The 20,688-nt window shown below is 41.1% G+C and overlaps 1 protein-coding gene across 2 annotated transcripts in view; it reads right to left on the reverse strand.

Moving 5' to 3' along the window:
- The window catches only part of LOC137320244 (arf-GAP with SH3 domain, ANK repeat and PH domain-containing protein 1-like), a 417,474-nt gene that overhangs the window by 231,849 nt on the left and 164,937 nt on the right, over positions 1 to 20,688 (reverse strand). For both annotated transcript variants that reach the window (XM_067982012.1, XM_067982011.1), the window contains exons 7-10: positions 16,237 to 16,286; positions 14,610 to 14,739; positions 12,767 to 12,852; positions 9,104 to 9,179 (exon numbers count right to left, since the gene is read on the reverse strand). In XM_067982012.1, coding sequence (XP_067838113.1) covers positions 9,104 to 9,179; positions 12,767 to 12,852; positions 14,610 to 14,739; positions 16,237 to 16,286 — 342 coding nt within the window. The remainder of the gene's footprint in view (positions 1 to 9,103; positions 9,180 to 12,766; positions 12,853 to 14,609; positions 14,740 to 16,236; positions 16,287 to 20,688) is intronic.

Consider the following 20,688-nt stretch of genomic DNA (forward strand, 5'->3'; position numbering starts at 1 on the left):
ATGCTGACTGTTCCTAATCAGTCCCTGCCTCTCCAAATGCCTGTAGATCCTGTCTCTCAGAATACCCTCTAACAACTTACCCACTACAGATGTCAGGCTCACCGGTCTGTAGTTCCCAGGCTTTTCCCTGCCGCCCTTCTTAAACAAAGGCACAACATTTGCTACCCTCCAATCTTCAGGCACCTCACCTGTAGCGGTGGATGATTCAAATATCTCTGCTAGGGGACCCGCAATTTCCTCCCTAACCTCCCATAACGTCCTGGGATACATTTCATCAGGTCCCGGAGATTTATCTACCTTGATGCGCGTTAAGATTTCCAGCACCTCCCTCTCTGTAATATGTACACTCAAGACATCACTATTTATTTCCCCAAGTTCCCTAACATCCATGCCTTTCTCAACCGTAAATGCCGATGTGAAATATTCATTTAGGATCTCACCCATCTCTTGTGGTTCTGCACATAGATGACCTTGTTGATCCTTAAGAGGCCCTACTCTCTCCCTAGTTACTCTTTTGCCCTTTATGTATTTGTAGAAGCTCTTTGGATTCTCCTTTGCCTTATCTGCCAAAGCAATCTCATGTCCCCTTTTTGCCCTCCTGATTTCTCTCTTAACTCTACTCCGGCAATCACTATACTCTTCAAGGGATCCACTTGATCCCAGCTGCCTATGCAGGTCATATGCCTCCTTCTTCTTTCTGACTGGGGCCTCAATCTCCCGAGTCATCCATGGTTCCCTACTTCTACCAGCCTTGCCCTTCACTCTATAGGGAATGTGCTTACCCTGAACCCTGGTTAACACACTTTTGAAGGCCTCCCACTTACCAGACGTCCCTTTGCCTGCCAACAGACTCTCCCAATCAACTTCTGAAAGTTCCTGTCTAATACCATCAAAATTGGCCTTTCCCCAATTTAGAATTTTAACTTTTGGGCCAGACCTATCATTCTCCATAGCTATCTTAAAACTAATGGAATTATGATCACTGGTCCCAAAGTGATCCCTCGCTAACACTTCTGTCACCTGCCCTTCCTTATTTCCCAAGAGGAGGTCAAGTTTTGCCCCCTCTCTAGTCGGGCCATCCACATACTGAATGAGAAATTCCTCCTGAATACACTCAACAAATTTCTCTCCATCCAAGCCCCTAATGCTATGGCTGTCCCAGTCAATGTTGGGAAAGTTAAAGTCCCCTACTATTACCACCCTATTTTTCTTGCAGCTGTCTGTAATCTCCTTACATATTTGCTCCTCAATTTCCCGTTGACTATTTGGGGGTCTGTAGTACAATCCTATCAAAGTGATCTCTCCCTTCTTATTTTTCAGTTCTACCCATATAGACTCCGTGGGCGAACCCTCGGATATATCCTCTCTCACTACTGCCGTGATGTTCTCCCTAATCAAGAACGCAACTCCCCCTCCTCTCTTACCTCCTGCTCTATCTTTCCTATAGCATTGAGAATGTTGTTATTCTGTTGAGAGTAATAGGAAAGAGACAAATCTCATCATTGTATTCTTTTTAGTCATGTCTCCTATGTAGAATAAACCAGTCTATTGGTTTAAGAACGTAAGAACATAAGAAATAGGAGCAGGAGTCGGCCATGCGGCCCCTCGAGCCTGCTCCGCCATTCAATAAAATCATGGCTGATCTTCGACCTCAACTCCACTTTCCTGCCCGATCTACATATCCCTTGATTCCCCTAGAGTCCAAAAATCTATCTATCTCAGCCTTGAACATATTCAACGCTAAGAACATAATCAATCATATCTCATCTTCCCTAAAGTGTTTTTCATTCCATCTCTTCATAAAGTCAAGAGAACATATGGCAGGATGTGCAAGATCACAGTGCCCAAAAAAAATCTTTGTTGCGATTCTCAGGTCATGTTTTCGTTTAACTAGATACTGGGCAGTGAAGGTGCCTGATCATGGAGGATGCTAAGTCCAATTAGATCAATGACATCAAACACGAGAATATTTAGTACAAACCTGTGAAATTTGTAATGCCTACAGTGCTGATTCTTTCAGTATTAAATTTAATTTGCCTGTCCAATCACATAATAGAAATCCTTTTGCAGAACCCAAAATACATCCTCCAGCCCTATTGCATTCCCTACTTTAGTGCTACTTGCAAATTTTACAAACTTACAACTGGTCTCTTGCTAATTTAGATACCTTAAAGCTGGATCTCTCACCAATTCATGGTCAATAGGTGGAAAATCTTACATTTGCTTGTTTCCAATTGTGGAATCTCTCCCAACACCCAAAGAATATCACACTAGATAACATCACAAGATAATTACGGATGAAGGAGACTATTTTATCCATCTTCATGCATTTTTCCAGTAATATCCTGATATCTCCCCAACTTAAGAATTCAATTGGTTCTTAAATCATTGCAGGATTTTTGCCTCGACTACTAGATCTAGAAATCAATTCCATATATTGATCACTCTCTTGTGAAGAAGAACTTCCTGTGTCAGTCTTAAATTTGCCTTCACTAGCTTGAACCTGTATCCCCTTGTTCTACTCTCGATTTATTTTAAAGCAATCTTCTGCATTTACTTTTTCCATACCATTAATTATCTGGTATACGTCAATAACATCACCTGTTAGATTCCCCCTTTCATGGCTAAAAAGCCCACCTTTTCCACTTTCTCTTCATAACTTAGACACTTGCAATCAATTGTGGATCTTCTCTGCTCTGCCTCCAATGTTTCAATTGTATATCAGTGACCATAACTTGACACACTAGTCAAGGCATCATCTCACCAGAGCACTATACAGTTTGATCATGACTTTCTCAGACTTATATTCTACTGCACTCTGGCTACATAGTCCAACATTCAATTGACTTTGTTGACTGCTGCTCTGCATTGGTTCAAGATGCTGAATGTTGAGTCTACTAAGACCCGTAGGTCCCTCTTTAACTTCATCTGCAGCTATTTCAACACCATTCATGCAGTATGCTTGTCGCCCTTTTTTCCTTCCTAAGTGCAGCTTCGTACACTTTAAATTAAATTTCATCTGCCATTGTTCTGCACTTAAAATTTTGTCTAACAGCGACAACACTTCAAAAGTACTTCATTGGCAGTGAAATGCTTTGCGTCATTCTGACGACGTGAAAAGTGCCATATAAATACAAGTTATTTCTCTTTCTTTCTAACTCTTTTTAGTTTTGTGCCTCCTCAGATTTCATTGTCCCTCCTAGTTTGCCATCATCTTCGAGTTTGAAAAATTTGCTGAGTTCCTGAATGACTGAAGTAAATTAGAAAGCGTGGTAGCCCCCAACAGCGCTTAGTACCTCCCCCATCCAGACATAGCTCCTCTAAAAGTGACCATTATTTTCAATCCTTCAGCCAATTTATCCATTCCCATGATTACCCCATGAATCCCCATAGCTTTGAGATAAATAATAGTCTTTCATCTGGAACTTTGTCACATGTCTTTTGGAAGCCTGGATACAACATAGTGCTGTTTCCACTGTCTACTAGGGATGTCACTTCCTCAAAGAAGCCCAGGAACCCATATTCACTGCTGTTTACTACGTTATTAGTGTAGAAGGTAATCCTCAAGTTCACCTCCGATAATTGATCACATTTGTTTATACAGAATTGAAGTCAGACTAATAGTCTGTAGTTGCCGGAGTCCGTTACGAACACGACTTTGGCCTGTTTCCAATGTAAGGCTGGTATATGGCAGGACCCCCAAATGAGAAGCAATCCTAGCAATTATCTAATGCGATGCATGCTGAACTAGTATACTGCCTGTGCCATCCTGATGAAGTTTGAGAAAATTCCTAGCTTGAGCCCTTATTCCCACATTTTGGTCCTCCTTCTGCTCTTCTTCTTGCTTAGAGGCGCTGGTAAAGTCTCTTTGCTCTTCTGCAAAGTAACAAAGCGCAGCAACTTGACAGAGGCTACAGATACTGTCAATACTGCTCTGGTACTAGAATTGAAGTCCTGCGAGACCACTCTGCATGGACGAATGATGTGACTAATTCATTAAAAAAGTTTTGATGCTGGAACATACTTTCAATGACTGAGGATACTGCACTAACAAAGTCCTTAAAGTTCCTCAAAGAGTGTATCTCAGCCAATACCTGTTTTTTCTCTAACAGAAAGCTCGATGATGCTGCTAGGCTTACACTGTGATCTACACTATGGTCACAAAGAACTTAACGCTGAAGTCAAACTTGATTCAGGGGTGAGGGAGGGGTATCTGAGGATGCGATAAAATTGTTCAAATATACATCCGTGATGTGCATGTATGGTGATTCAATTGGCACTGGCATTACATAGCGCTGGATTAGAAGTCATAGGAACCCGTCGAGCCTATTCCACCCTTTAATTAGATCATGGCTGATCTGTATCTTAACTCCATCTACCTGCTTTGGTTCTGTATCCCTTAATACCCTTGCCTAACAAAAATCTATCAATCTTAGTTTTGAAATTTTCAATTGACTCCCAGCCTCAACAGCTTTTTGGGGGAAGAGTTCCAGATTTCCACTATCCTTTGCGTGAAGAAATGCTTTCTGACATCACCCCTGAATGGCCTAGCTCTAATTTTAAGGTTATGTTCCTTTGTTCTGGACTCCCCCACCAGAGGAAATAGTTTCTCTCTATCTACCCTATCAAATCCTTTAATCATCTTAAACACCTCAATTAGATCGCCCCATAATTTTCTATATTCAAGGGAATACAAGCCTAGTTTATGCAACTTGTCCTCATAACTTAACCCTTTTAGCCCTGATATCATTTTGGTAAATCTGCGCTGCACCCCCTCCAAGACCCATATATGCTTCCTGAGAGGCGGTGCCCAGAACTGAATGCAGTACTCCAGATGGGGTCTAACCAGAGCTCTGTACACCTGTAACATAATTTCCACCCCTTTTTATTCCTTGAGATAAAGGCCAACATTCCATTAGCCTTTTAAATTATTTTTTGTACCTGTCCAACAGCTTTTAGTGATTTCTTTACTTGGACCCCTAAATCTCTCTGCTCATCCACAGTTCCTAGCTCCTCACCATTTAGAAAATACTCTGATCTATCTTTCTTCAGTCCAAAGTGGATGACCTCACACTTTCTCACATTGAAGCCCACTCATTTAATCTATCAATGTTCATTTGCAACTTCCTGCTCCTACCTATATTATTTACTGTGCCACTTAACTTAGTGCCAGCAGCAAAGTTAGATATACGGCGCTCTATTCCTTCATCCAAGTCATTTATAAATATATCCGATTTGAAGTCAAATCCAAAGGATGGGTTGATTTGCTACCAAAGCAGGGGCAGATGTGTGGGGCCCAGAGACCTTCAATGCCATCTCCTCAGAAATGGAAACAATGCAGAATGTGGCTCAGCCAGTGCACCTTTGAAGGGAATGGTCTTGCAAGTTCTCCATCTAACATGAATGTGGAAGAAAGGTTCTGTGCTAAACAGACCAAAGTCATTAACCCAAGACCTTAGCTTCAACATTCCTTTATCTAGGATCTCCTTCTAACCAGTGAGACTTTTAAAAAAATTATTCGTTCATGGGATATGGGGGTCGCTGGCGAGGCCGGCATTTATTGGCCATCCCTTATTGCTCTTGAGAAGGTGGTGGTGAGTCACCTTCTTGAACCGCTGCAGTCTGTGCAGTGAAGGTTCTCCCACAGTGCTGTTAGGAAGGGAGTTCCAGGATTTTGACCCAGCGATGATGAAGGAACGGTGATATATTTCCAAGTCGGGATGGTGTGTGACTTGGAGGGGAACGTGCAGGTGGTGTTGTTCCCATGTACCTGCTGCTCTTGTCCTTCTAGGTGGTAGAGGTCACGGGTTTGGGAGGTGCTGTCGAAGAAGCCTTGGCGAGTTGCTGCAGTGTATCCTGTGAATGGTACACACTGCAGCCACAGTGCGCCGGTGGTGAAGGGAGTGAATGTTTAGGGTGGTGGATGGGGTGCCAATCAAGCGGGCTGCTTTGTCCTGGATGGTGTCGAGCTTCTTGAGTGTTGTTGGAGCTGCACTCATCCAGGCAAGTGGAGAGTATTCCATCACACTCCTGACTTGTGCCTTGTAGATGGTGGAAAGGCTTTGGGGAGTCAGGAGGTGAGTCACTCGCCGCAGAATACCCAGCCTCTGACCTGCTCTTGTAGTCACAGTATTTATATAGCTGGTCCAGTTAAGTTTCTGGTCAATGGTGACCCTCAGGATGTTGATGGTGGGGGATTCGGCGATGGTAATGCCGTTGAATGTCAAGGGGAGGTGGTTAGACACTCTCTTGTTGGAGATGGTCATTGCCTGGCACTTGTCTGACGCAAATGTTACTTGCCACTTATGAGCCCAAGCCTGGACGTTGTCCAGGTCTTGCTGCATGCGGGCTCGGACTGCTTCATTATTTGAGGGGTTGCGAATGGAACTGAACATTGTGCAATAAACAGCGAACATCCCCATTTCTGACCTTATGATGGAGGGAAGGTCATTGATGAAGCAGCTGAAGATGGAAGAGGAACTCCTGCAGCAATGCCTTGGGGCTGAGATGATTGGCCTCCAACAACCACTACCATCTTCCTTTGTGCCAGGTATGACTCCAGCCACTGGAGAGTTTTCCCCCTGATTCCCATTGACTTCAATTTTACTAGGGCTCCTTGGTGCCACACTTGGTCAAATGCTGCCTTGATGTCAAGGGCAGTCACTCTCACCTCACCTCTGGAATTCAGCTCTTTTGTCCATGTTTGGACCAAGGCTGTAATGAGGTCTGGAGCTGAGTGGTCCTGGCGGAACCCAAACTGAGCATCGGTGAGCAGGTTATTGGTGAGTAAGTGCCGCTTGATAGCACTGTCGATGACACCTTCCATCACTTTGTTGATGATTGAGAGTAGACTGATAGGGCGGTAATTGGCCAGATTGGATTTGTCCTGCTTTTTGTGGACAGGACATACCTGGGCAATTTTCCACATTCTCGGGTGGATACCAGTGTTGTAGCTGTACTGGAACAGCTTGGCTAGAGGCGCAGCTAGTTCTGGAGCACAAGTCTTCAGCACTACAGCTGGGATCTTGTCGGGATCCATAGCCTTTGTTGTATCCAGTGCACTCAGCCGTTTCTTGATATCACGTGGAGTGGGTCGAATTGGCTGAATACTGGCTTCTGTGATGGTGGGGATATCGGGTGGAGGCTGAGATGGATCATCCACTCGGCACTTCTGGCTGAAGATGGTTGCAAATGCTTCAGCCTTGTCTTTTGCACTCACGTGCTGGACTCTGCCCTCATTGAGGATGGGGATGTTTGCAGAGCCTCCTCCTCCAGTTAGTTGTTTAATTGTCCACCACCATTCATGACTGGATGTGGCAGGACTGCAGAGCTTTGATCTGATCCGTTGGTTATGGAATTGCTTAGCTCTGTCTACAGCATGTTGCTTACGCTGTTTAGCATGCATGTCGTCCTGAGTTGTAGCTTCACCAGGTTGGCACCTCATTTTTTTGGTACGCCTCGTGCGTACTCATCAAGCCCCTGTGCTGAGGCTGGAGAAGGCTTTACATTTTGAAAGTTGCGAGCAATGGAAGAGAGAAAAAATAGGTCTGGGAATTGATTGTTGGAGAGGCAATTTAAATTTTGAGCCAAGAGTTTAATGAAGAAAATAGCAATGCTTCAGAGACTTCAAACATAAGAACAGCAAAGAAAGTTACAAAAATTCTAAAAATATGGGAAAATAAAACCTGAGGCATGAATCCAGAACATGAGCTGCTACACAGCACAGACATGTGGAGATCACAGTGCTCATAATGCATCTGTGAGGATTTTCGTAAAGGGAAAATGTCCCATAATTTCACCATTTTGAATGTGACCTATATGTTTCTATGTAAAAAAAAAATAAAGAAGAATGGTTTTTATAGCAAGTTAATTTATCAGGCTTGGGATTGAGTTTTAAACTATGTTAAACATACTCATGGATACAAGGTTTCCAACAGCTAAAATATTAGTTGAATGAAATAACTATATGTATGACCCAGATTTTATGCAATTATATTAAGTGATTATACTTGGAAAATACCCTTAAATTTCTTTTTGAAGGAGTGTCTTAGAAACTATGCCTGTAGTAAAAGCAAGTAAGAAGCAGCCATTTTTACTTTAGGAGAAGGCTTCAAAACCTACAATGACCATATTTCTTGTCCCAAATTGCAAAACTGCTTTTAAAAAAAGACTGAAGAGCAGAGAGAAAGGGTTTATCTTGTTTAACCAACTTTCAATCCTAAAACTTTTTTTCGCTTATTATCCTCCTTCTGAAGGCACTAGTTCACTTTGGGGTACAGTTCCACTAGTGCCAGTTGTCCACTGCTATCTCATACAAGTGGCTATTTTTCATGTGTAAACCTATACATTGAAAGTTGGCAGGCCATTCAACCCAGGAAACATCACACAGCCGTGCCTAAAACCATGCTCACCCAATGTCCACATACACACATTTTCCAGCATGAGTCCCTTGATAGTGATCAGAAGCAGGAGCCTTGGCTGATTTCCCCTTCCCTTGCTCAAGGGCACTTAGGCCAACTGTATCACCTCCATTGCCACTACCATTGAGATCAGCTAACTGTTACAAACTCAATGAAACCATGGATCTTTTGGACTTCAGTAACACACTGCCTTTGCCACATGGCCCATTAATAAATTTAACAATTATGTTATTCTATGGTGCTCAACAGCCATTTCTCCTATGTGAAGCACTTTGAGATGTTTACTATGTTTAAGGTGTATATAAATACAATTTTTTGTTTTTGTTACATCTAATCGAGATTAAATATGTTTCTGTTTCAGTTTCAGTGCAGTGTTCATCCTGGACAGTAGAAGCCCCAAGAAGAGAGATCTTACCAGTCACTTTATTGTGTTTGAATTCTGACCCCCCACCAAAGCAGAACACAAAACAGAATAATTTATAACTGATGCAAACAGACTATACCAGTTTGAGAGCTATGAAATTGCTAACAGTCCAAACCAGCTCACCAAGCAGTACCACATATGGGCAATTTATTACTGATTGGGTACAACGAACGTAGTAATATAACATCCAGTAATGTAACTGATCAATAATAATTGCTTTGTTCTATGATAAACTTTAGTCTGGACGTAAATTACTTACATTGTATAAATCAGCGGCCAGTTTCTCAATGTACTGTTTCAGCTTATCTGCTGTTTTTAAGCCATCCTGAAAGAAACTGAAAATTGACATCTGAGAATCAGTATTGAATGGATCAGTGATGAAGAGTTGAAATCACTGCAGGCCTGGATAAGTCTTTCTATTTTCACCTCATTTATAAACTGTAAGTTTCTTAAATCTTCCTCCCACTATCAAAAAAACCTTGTTTCAAAAAAGCTTCAGGCAAAGAAACAGAGATTAACCCAAAAACAACAAGTAGATGATTACAGGGTTAGAATTCAAAGCAATTTCAAAAATTATAACAAAAGCAAAACACTGCCGATGCTGGAAATCTGAAATAAAAGCAGAAAATGCTGGAAAAGCTCAGCAAGTGAGGCAGCATCTGTGGAGAAAGAAACAGTGTCAACATTTCAGGTCAAAGACCTTTTGTCAGAACTGGAAGATGTTAAAGAGTTAAAGTTTTTAACCAAGTACAGAGCCAGGGAAAGGGCGGGGGGGGGGGGGGGGGGAAGGGAAGGGAAGAACAAAAGGGAAGGTCTGCGAGAGGGTAGAGGGCGAGAGTGATTAAATGACAAAAGGGATGATGGTGCAAGGCAAGGCAGGTGGTAATGGGACAAGAAACAAAAGATGAGTCTAGAGGAGCTGTAACTGGCAACACAGAACCATAACCAGCAGCTGCTGTCCAATAAATTTAAAAAAAATTAAAAATGGGAGCAGTGGTTATGGTCTGAAGTTATTGAAATCAGTGTTGAGTCTGGAAGGTTGTAAAGTGCCTAAACGAAAGATGAAGTGCTGTTCCTCGAGCTTACGTTGAGGTTCAATGGAACAGATTAACAGGCCAAGGACAGAGAGGTCAGAATGGGAGCGGGACGGAGAATTAAAATGGCAAGCGACCAGCAGGTCAGGGTCACACTTGCGGACAGAGCGGAGGTCTTCAGCAAAGCAATCACCCAGTCTGTGTTTGGTCTCCCCAATGTAGAGGAGACTGCATTGTGTGCAGTAAATACAGTATACTAAATTGAACGAAGTACAAGTAAACCGCTGTTTCACCTGGAAGGAATGTTTGGGGCCCTGGACGGTGGGAAAGGAATAAGTGAAAGGGCAGGTGTTACATCTCCTGCACTTGCATGGGAAGGAGGTTAGGTGTTGGGGGTGATGGAAGAGTGCACCAGGGTGGCGTGGAAGGAGCGGTCCCTTCGGAATGCTGAAAGGAGGGGAAGATGTGTTTGCTGGTGGGATTGCGCTGGAGATGGCGGAGGATGGTACGTTGAATGTGGAAACTGGTGGGGTGGAAAGTGAGGACAAGGCAGACCCTATCATGGTTCTGGGAGGGAAGGGAAGGGGTGAGGGCAGAAGTGCAGGAAATAGGACGGACACTGTTAAGGGCTCTGTCAACTACAGTGGAGGGGAATCCTTGGTTGAAGAGAAAGGAAGACATATCGGAAGCACTGGTGTGGAAGGTGGATTCATCAGGACAGATGCAATGGAGACGGAGAAACTGGGAGAAGGGAATAGAGTCCGTACAGGAAGCGAGGTGGGAGGAAGTGTAATCAAGATAGTTGTGGGAGTTGCTGGGCTTATAATAGATATTGGTTGACAGCCTATCCCCAGTAATGGAGATAGAGAAGTCAAAGGGAAGAGTTGGAGATGGACCATGTGAAGGCGAGGGAAGGGTGGAAATGGGAAGCAAAGTTGATGACATTTTCCAGTTCAGGGCAAGAGCAGGAAGCGGCACCGATACAGTCATCAATGTACCGGAAAAAGATGTGAGGGAGGGGGCCTGAGTAGGACTGGAACAATGAATGTTCCACGTTTCCCGCACCATTTACAGCTCCTCTCGACCGATCTTCTGTGTTTCTTAACTTGTCCCATTACTACCCTCCTTGCCGTGAACCATCATCATCCCCTTTGTCATTTAATCACTCTTGCCCTCTACCCCAACACAGACCTTTCCTTTTGTTCTTTCCTTCCCTCTCCTTGCTCCCTCCCACTTTCCCTGGCCCTGTACTTGCTTAAAAACTATTAACTCTCTAACATCTTCCAGTTCTGATGAAAGGTCTTCGACCTGAGACGTTAACTCTGTTTCTTTCTCCACAGATGCTGCCTCACTTGCAGAGCTTTTCCAGCATTTTCTGCTTTCATTTCAAAAATTATAAGACAGTTTTATAACATATGCATATACACACCATGGTCAGAAAAAAATGTCATAACAATTTGGATGCTTCTCGCTTTTTAGTAGCAGCCACAGTTCAATTTGGACTATTTTAAAGCAATGCTCAGAATCGACAACAGCGCAATTTCTTTGTAACTAATGTCATACGGCGTCTACATGTCTTGCAAATTACTGCAATATAGAAGATTGAAAAAAAAAACATGATTTTCACACAAACATTTACACAAAAATAAAGTTTATAGGGCAGCTTCACTTTTTAATTCTGATTTTTTTTCCTGTTGAGACATATTGCTGCCACATTTCCTACATTAAAACAGTGACTACACTTGAAAAGTATTAACTGATTGTAAAGCATGTTGGGACGTCCCGTGGTTATGAAAGTCGCTTTATAAATGCACGTCTTTCTTGCCTGCCACACTTTGAGCCATTTAGCTGCCATGAGCCATAGAAATCTCCACAATCAACCCCAATGCCATTCCTTGACCAGTTAAGGATTATATATTTATGTTGTGCTAAAAGCCATGTTAGAGATACCTGCTCCCGCCATCCAGGTCTCTCTCAGCCAGCTGCAGCTCAAAAGTAAACTTCTGAGATTCCGTATGACTCTCTTTTACCATGTCTTCCAGGTGCCAGCCCTCGCAAATTCTGGTGAATTTGCTTTGGAGTTGCAGCTAGCTGTGTGAGGTGGATGTGTGGGAAGCTACAGATCATTAGCAGGCGCTTTGGAGAATGTAAAAGCCACATATTGAAGCTGAAGAGTTAGATTACTCTTGCGAGTTCTATTCAACCTCTGGCAATCTTTTGTCATTATTTGATTACAGCATATAATTAAGATTTTTTAACAAGAAACTTTTGCACATCACGACGAAAAGTGCTTGTACAAGTGCTGCTCTGCACTTTGCTATTTTGTTCCTTCAAACATACCATGCTCTTCCTCCTCCCTATATCCAAATTATGCCTACAACAAGTTTCACTCAGAGTCTCCTACTCTTATTTTACTTCTTCCCAGAATCTCAAAACTGTTGAACTTTTGACCTCCTTCAGCTATTCCTTCATATTATAAGGTTCACCTTTTTAAAATCAAAGCTTGGCATCACTCAATCACTGCTTCCTGATTTTTTTTAAACCTTTTCTTTTACTCTTTTCAACCTTGGTGCACTATTGATCTCGACCTTCCAGTTTCGTTTCACAATTAAAAATTAACTTGATTTTTCTGTATCTAATATATAACCTGTTCTAGCTGTTCTTTAATCTTTTTAATTAAAAAAAATTGCAATATTTTGCTAACTTGTTTTCCTCCACTTCCTGGGTCCCCGGAGGCAGGAGCAAATGCCTTGTGTCAAATACTCAAATACCAGCACTGGATCAGTTTATCACCCAGTGGACCATTTATACTTGGATGAGATTACTAGTCCACAAAGTGCACAACGCTAAAAAAATAAGAGACTAGCTAATTGAAAAAATAAACTTACTTGCACTGTGCATGGTAATATTTGATGAGATTCTGGAGCAGATCCACACCCTTCTTTGTCTTGATTTCATTTACTTTAATGAGATACTAGCCAAGGAAAGACAAAAAAAACAGTGCAATGTTCCTAATTATGAAAAATCTACAAGTAATTTTTCTCATCCGTTGCAACGCTAACAATTAATTATTGTAGTTGTCTTTCAAAACAACTTCATGTACATTGTACCAATGTTAAAATTAACTGCGCCAAATTAAAAGAACATGGCATAGCATTGTATATTTAATTAGCATTGTAGTAAAACTCACATCACAATTACTTAAGTGTGTTGCAGAAAAAAAATGATTTACAGGACAGCATTGATTTCATTAGCTAATGAAATAATTAAGTTATCAAAAAACCATGTTGTGAACGTAACAAGCAATGATGAAAAAAACTTAAAAGTTACAATTGCTGTGCTTAAACCAAAAAAGCAACATTGTTTCGTATGTTTTTTTCAAAAATTAAATTGTTACAATACTTCTATCCAATCAGAAAGACATGCTCTCGCTCTTGGATGAGATACTCAAACAAGCAGAGAGCTGCCCCAAAAATGCACTCTCAACCAGCATATTCAGTTCCCACAGTATCATTAAAATTTTCTCAGCTGATTTCTAAAAAAAATAAAAGCACCAGCAGTGATGCAGCACAATGAAGTTCCAAAATGATGTGCTGCAAAATGATTGGATACGGGTGTATGCCAATTAATTCTCCATGTTGGGAATTAGCAGCCACTTGGGGTCTATTTTTCTCCATTTGCTAAGGTGAGCCAAAAAAGCAAGTACAAGTATAAACCAGCTTTTCCCATTTGAAGGCATGATTCAACAGGCACTTGTAGGTCTTACATACATTACATAGGTGACCATTCCTCATGTGTGAGCCTCAAGATAATAAATACCAGCAGGCTATAATCAAGACTTCTAATATTTTATCAGTACACACATGGTAGAGAATCTGCCATGGCTTTATCTTTCTCTTAACTGTCTCTGTTGTCATCATGTTGCAGGGATGTATCTGTGTGTGTGCTGCTTCTTTTCTGTCATTTTTCAAAAAATGTTCTCCAATTTTTTTGTTTTCTAACTCTATGGTTGTGCTGTCTTATGATTATACCTTTTTCTGTCCTCTGCTGCTTCGCTCTTTTTTTCTTCTCTCTTTTGTATCTTCCTCTGCTTTTTTTTGGTGGGGAGCAATGGTAGGAAGCCAGGGAGCAATCTGGCCAGAGATTCAGGCTGCCTTTAAGGTAGTGGATTAGGGAGAGATCCAGCCCACGCACAGAAAGTGGAATGGATTCACCTAGGATCACGGGCTGGCTTTTGGGTTTGCTAACTTAATAAACACATAGGCCAGAAACATGTCAGGCAGGTAGGTACAAGAGACAGGCTCAAAGCCAGCCACTGCAGTACTGAGGAAAACAAATAGGGTGGCCAGAGGCCCAATATCAGACAGCCACAAATGGATCAGGTAGGTATAGGGGGCGGCCTGCAAAAAGGCACGGTGCCCTATTTACTGAATGAAAACCATGATACACAGCTTTGAAATATCCAATAAGTAAGCAAAAAATTACTCGAAAATCAGGTGAAAAATAAAAACCTGTAGTCTTGGACAACTCATGCCACACCTAGTGGCAGGAGGACTGAAACTACAGTGGGTTAAACAAATAGGCCTTTCTCATTCTAAAAATTTCGACAAAGTTTTTGCATTATAAAAGGTTGACAAAAATCATGCACAGGAAGTAAACTTATGTGGTGCGTGCCATACAAAAGATGTTTAATGTATTGGAGACAGATTCATATATTTATACATCTCTAACCTCACACATCTGGAGCTGAAAGACCCGTCGCTCCTTTTCCATTTCTTCTGCTATTTCGGCTCCTGTAATTTCAGTCCGAATCATCCCATGCTGCTTTGCATGTTCTCGTTTCTCCTTTTCAATTTTAGCACTGTAACAGAGGTCACAGATTTTTCCCCCAATTTCTAGCATACGACAATATAAGAAAATTAAAATAAATATTTTCCAACAAACCGCGAATCAGTACTTTTAGCTTCCTTGAGAAATTACGTCAACGGTGTTGCAGTGAAAGTTCAGTAACAGTTTTATTTAAAATAAAATCTATCACAAGTAATAAACAATATACATAGCTCCTGAGACATCTGTATAATAAGGGCGTTACTGACTTTCATTTTATATATTTAAATATATCTATATATTAAATTTAGTGTAGAGGGTGTGAGATTCATTGAAAACTCAAGTATTACCTGTTACTCTTATAGGTGGCGCTGCGATCAGTATTTTTAATGTTACAAGATATCAAGTGACACACAATAGCTGCTATTTTATAGTACGGGTATATTCTGAGATCGCGCAATCTAGCCACCGGATTCCCATAAATCGCTCAAAATGCTTTGCGTGAGCATGTGTTTGTCAGAGAATGAGAACTAATGTTTGTTTTTCTATAAAATTTATAAAGTGCATTGAACAGAGAGAGAGAAGCAGATCAGCAGTTTTCTTTCTTCATTCTAATTTGATTTTTCTTTAAAGCAAATTGAATTTTGAAATCATATGAAGCCTCTTTGAAGGAGAGAGGAAGGGAGAGTAAGAAGGTGAAATAAAGAGAAAAACAATAAGGGGCTTTGGCCTCTGATGGAGCAAATGAAGAGAGGATTAAGGGTTAGGTGAGTGACAGTGGAGCAAGGGAGAGGGGTTGAGTGGGTCATTCAAAGAGGAAGAGGTTTGGGTAGTGATGCTAGTCAGGGGGTGGAAATAAGGGAATGGGTAGCGGGAAGATGAAGGGATAGGATAGGAATGAAGGAGTGGGGAGAAGTATGGTGATTGGAGGAGGGGATAGGAAGAGAACTGCTGAGGGCTATATTTTAACCACAACTTCCACCCCAAATGCCACCTGGAGCCATTGGTGGCTCCATTCGCACCACACCATATCACACAGGGACCTGAAGCAGATGTTATGCCCCTTATTTGCACATGCAGACTAATGCCTGCTTCTGGCATGGGTAAAGGACGCCTCTTGTTTGTCCTTACCCAATATAGCAGACACTGCACTTCCGGTCATGTGTGTGCGCTTCCGAACCGCCATTTTGGGGTCACGCGGCCCAATTTAACCCCCATCGTGCCTGCAGTGCACTGTATGCATAGACTGAGATACACAGAAGTCTAATGACCTTGAGGATCCTCTAGAGGCCTTAGGCCCCAGTTTTACAACCTAAAATGTATATAATGATTTCTGGGAAATGACGATCTCACATAATTCATTCAGCAAATAAAATATCTAAATACTAGCTCAATTTTACTGAAATGACACAGCCAATTAATATTTGCCTGCCTAATAAATTTTAATACAGTATAACAAGTTTTAACTTAGAGAATCTAGCAAGTAAGTTTAACTCTTCAAGTCTCCCCTCCAAAGAACAAAAGTACCTACAATTTTGTTTCGTAATCCTTCCATGCTTTGTCAAAAGGCTTCTTCAGGTCCTGTAAAAAAAAACATTTTTTTTTTAGAAACTGCCAAAATTATTTATCATATTAAACATTGCATATAGTCTAGAAAAATAATCACTTTTACTTGCTTCAAAAAAATGGTCTTTCCTGCACTACAGGTAAATATGGATGAGGAAGGCCATTTGGGTCATCTTAGCTCATCCATCCAAAGGAAACCTAACCAAGCGCAGTATTCTACTGTCTCGAAAATGACTCCAAGATTTTTGCCTCCACTACCCTACCTCGATGTCTATTCCAAGTATTAATCACTCTTCATGTGAAGAATTTCTTAACGGCCCTAAATTTGTCTTTCATCAGTTTGAATCTGCACTCCCCCGTCCCACTTTTATAGTCTATTTCTAAGTAGTACTCCAGAATTACCCTTCTATAACATATTGTATATCTCTGTAAGGTCCCCTCTCAGTCACTTAGTTCCAAGGCTAAAGAGGCCAAGTTTCTCTGGTCTTGCCTCATGGCTCTTTTTTATCCCTTCTAGGGCTTAAATGTTTTTCTTGTGATCAAACCTGGAGACAGTACTCATTGTACAGTCTGATCAGAGCATTATATAGTTTCAGCAATGAAGCCGTCCAATTACAGTCTACTGACTTGACAATACAATGCAGCATTCTGTTTGTTTTGTTGACTGCTGTTCATCAGTGACTGAACTTGTTAAGTGCCAAGATTACCAACATCCTTAGATTTCTTTTACCTTCATACTTAGATAGTTTGACATTATTCCTGCAGTACATATATCACTCAATTTTCTTCCAAAGCACAATGTCATACACTTGTATGTGCTCAATTTGATTCAATACTGTTCTGCCTATTTACAGAATTTTTCTTATTCCATTTATAGGTCTTCGGGTACCTCATCAGACTTCACAGTCCCCTTTGGTTTGGTATCATCTACATTGAGTTTCTTAATCAAAGTTAATGATTGACATTAAAGGATCCCAACTCTAGGGCACTCAATTCAGTATTACCCCACCTTAATATCTCTCCTCCAACAAATGCCTGCTACTTCAGTCAATTTCCTGTCCCTACCTTAAATGTCCACTTATTTCATCTTAGTATCTTTTAGTGAGAAATTTCATGAAAAGGCTTTCTGTAAGACTTAGTATGCCGGGTCATAACATTTTACAGTTGCTAGGGAGAAAACTTAAATCAAAAAAAATCATGATGGCTGGTCAGGCAAGATCTCCTTTTGAAACTCTGTTGGGTGCTATTTACTAGGTTTGCTCCTAATAATTAATTCCATTATTATTGATCAAAGTTATTGATGTATGGCTAATGTGTCTGTTGTTGAATGGCTCTGTTTGGTTCTATATGGGTGCAGGATCTCCTCACCATGTATCAACTATCTCATGATAATAGCCACTACTTTGCAAATCTTGAGCCTTTTTTGTTTAGAACTTTAGGATAAATATTATCCATGCCTGGTGGTTCTATATGGAGTCCTTTCAGGCTGTGCAAGACCTTCATTTTATTGATCTCAGTCATTAAGCTAGTTTAGATTATTTCCAATAAGGAGGTTACACTACGAAGCGGTGATTCTGCAATTAAGTGTTCCTATAGAAGGCAACACATCTGCTCAGGAAACTGTGCGCTCCTAGCCAGTGATTTTCCGTTTATTAAAATGAATGCACTGAAAATTATGGGCTGTGAAACCTGATTTCCCAAGATGTGCTACCTGCAAGCACTGTTCCCCACTCGGTTTGCAGAATCACCCATCTAGTGCTGTCCCTAGTAAAAACTTCAAGGAAGTAATTGTTTGGTCTTTCTTGCAGACCTCCATTACCATCCTTCAGGATTTCAAACTCTTCACCAACAGGTCTCTTATACTTATTGTATTAGAATGATTTTTTATGTTCAGCATCCCGCGCTGTGCTTATTTCCAATTTCCTCTCTGCTCTTCTGACTGACCTTCCAACAACTTTCTGAATTCTTCTCTTGTAAACAATTTTACAACACCAAGTTATAGTCCAGCAATTTTATTTTAAATTCACAAGCTTTCGGAGATTTTCTCCTTCCTCAGGCAAATGTTTCAAGAGCTCCTTGAAGCCTACGCATTTATACATATAGAACAATACATGGTGTTTACAGACTGCCCCTGCAACTGCCCGTTGCCAAGGCAATCACCGTGTTCAGACAGAGAGGTGTCACCTGCAGAACCCCCGAATACACATTCAACAAAAAAACAAACAGGGAAAAAAAAACAGAGAAAAAAAAACAGAGAGAGGCAGAAACATCCGGAAGGCAGAGAGAGCCAGCAAATGACCCATTATATTAAAAACAGATAACATTTGTTCGCTGGTGGGGTAACGTGTAGCGTGACATGAACCCAAGATCCCGGTTGAGGCCGTCCTCATGGGTGCACATAGGATAAGAAACAAAATGTGAGTTAGAAGCACAAATTCAGCTTAAAGGGTATGACGTAAGCAGCAATTACAGAGATCTGGCTACAAGCTGGCCATGACTGGGAGTTAAATATTCTAGGCTATAGGATCTTAAGGGCAGGGAAATTGGGAAAGGGGGGTGAGTCGCAATATTGATAAAATACACAATTACAGGAGTAGAAAGAAGGGATTTCAGTAAGGGTGATCAAATGGTGGAAACTCTACGCATAGAATTAAGAATCAGCAAAGGATGCATGACTGGTAAGAGTTGTCTGCAAACCTGCTGATAGTAGTGACGTAGTGGCAGGATGTATAAATAGGGAGATCAGGGAGCATATAGCTCCCTGTAGATTTTAGCATTCATGCACTGGGAGAAGCAGAATAGCTCAAGTAGTAGAGGCAATGAATTGCTAGAATGTATTTGGGACCGTTTTCTAGAACAATAGGTTTTAGAACTGACAAGAGAACAGGCCATTCTAGATTTAATTAAGAGTTACAAATCCAAATTAGTTAACAATCTGATGGTAAGGGAATAGTGACCATAATATGATTGAATTTGATATCAGATTTGAGAGGGAAAAGGGAGAGTCACAAACCAGGGTTATGAATTTAAGTATGGCAAACTTCAATAAAATGGGAAATAAATTGACTGCAGTAAACTGGGTGGAACTATTAATGGGTAAACGTACAGTTAAACAGTGGGAAGTATTCAAAGAAATATTTGGTATGATACAAAACCAGTACATACCCCTAAATGATATAGACTCCACTTGTTCAGTTAAGCAACCATGGTCATGAAAGATAAGAGACATTATCAAGCAAAAAAGGATTATACAAATGCAAGGAAAAATGGAAATTCAATGGATTGGGAGAGCTACAAAAAGCAACAAAGGGAAACAAAGAAAGTAATAAAGTACAAAAAGAAATATAAAAAATAACTTGCAAAGGATATCAAAGCTAACAGCAAATATTTTTACAAATATATTAAGAGAAAGAGCGGTAAAGGTGAATGTGGGCCCATTAAAGACTACAGCATGCATGATTATAGTGGACAATAAGCAAATAGCTGACTTGTTAAATGAGTACTTTTGTATCCACTTTCACAGTGAAGGAGGACAAAATGCCAGCAGTACAAGGGAAGTTAAAATAAGTTAAGGGGAGGAACTTGGTGGATTTATACAAGTAAAAAAAATAATAATGGAGAAAATAATGATTTAAGAATGACAAATCTCCAGGACCTGATGGTTTCCACCCCAGGGTATTAAAAGAAATAGGTGAAGAAGTTGCAGATGCATTAATCATAATTTTCAAAAGTTCCAGATTCAGGATTGGAAAATTGCAAATGTCACTCCATTTTTTAAATTAAGGGAGGGAGGGAGAAACCAGATACCAACACACCAGTCAGTTTAACATCAGTCTTTTTCTCATTCTCAGGATACGGACATGCTGGCAAGATCGGCATTTATTGTCTATCCCTACTTGCCCTTGAGAAGATGGTGGTGGTGGGCCTTCTTCATGAACCGTGTGGTGAAGGTACTCCCACAATGCTGTGAGGTAGGGAGTTCCAGGCTTTTGACCCATCAACAATGAAAGAACAGGATGGTGCGAGATTTGGAAGGGAACTTGGAGATGATAACGTTCCCATGCACCTGCTGCCCTTGTCCTTCTAGGTGGCAGAGGTCACGGGTTTGGGGGGGTGCTGCCGAAGCCTTTGCAACTTGCTGCAGTGCATCCTGTGGATAGTACACACTGCATCCATGGAATGCCAGTGGTGGAGGGAATGAATGTTTATGCTGGTGGATGGGTTTCCAATCAGGTGGGCTGCTTTGTCCTGAATGGTGTTGAATTTCTTAAGTGTTATTGCAGCTCACCCATCCAAGCAAGTGGAGAGTATTCCATCACACTCCTGACTTGTGCCTTGTAGGTGGTAGAAAGTTGTAGGGAAGTTACTGGAATCTAGCAGGGACAGAGCAATTGTACAAGCATCTGCTGATCAAAGA

Source organism: Heptranchias perlo, chromosome 3 (assembly GCF_035084215.1).
Source record: "Heptranchias perlo isolate sHepPer1 chromosome 3, sHepPer1.hap1, whole genome shotgun sequence".
Classification (NCBI taxonomy): Eukaryota; Metazoa; Chordata; class Chondrichthyes; order Hexanchiformes; family Hexanchidae; genus Heptranchias; species Heptranchias perlo.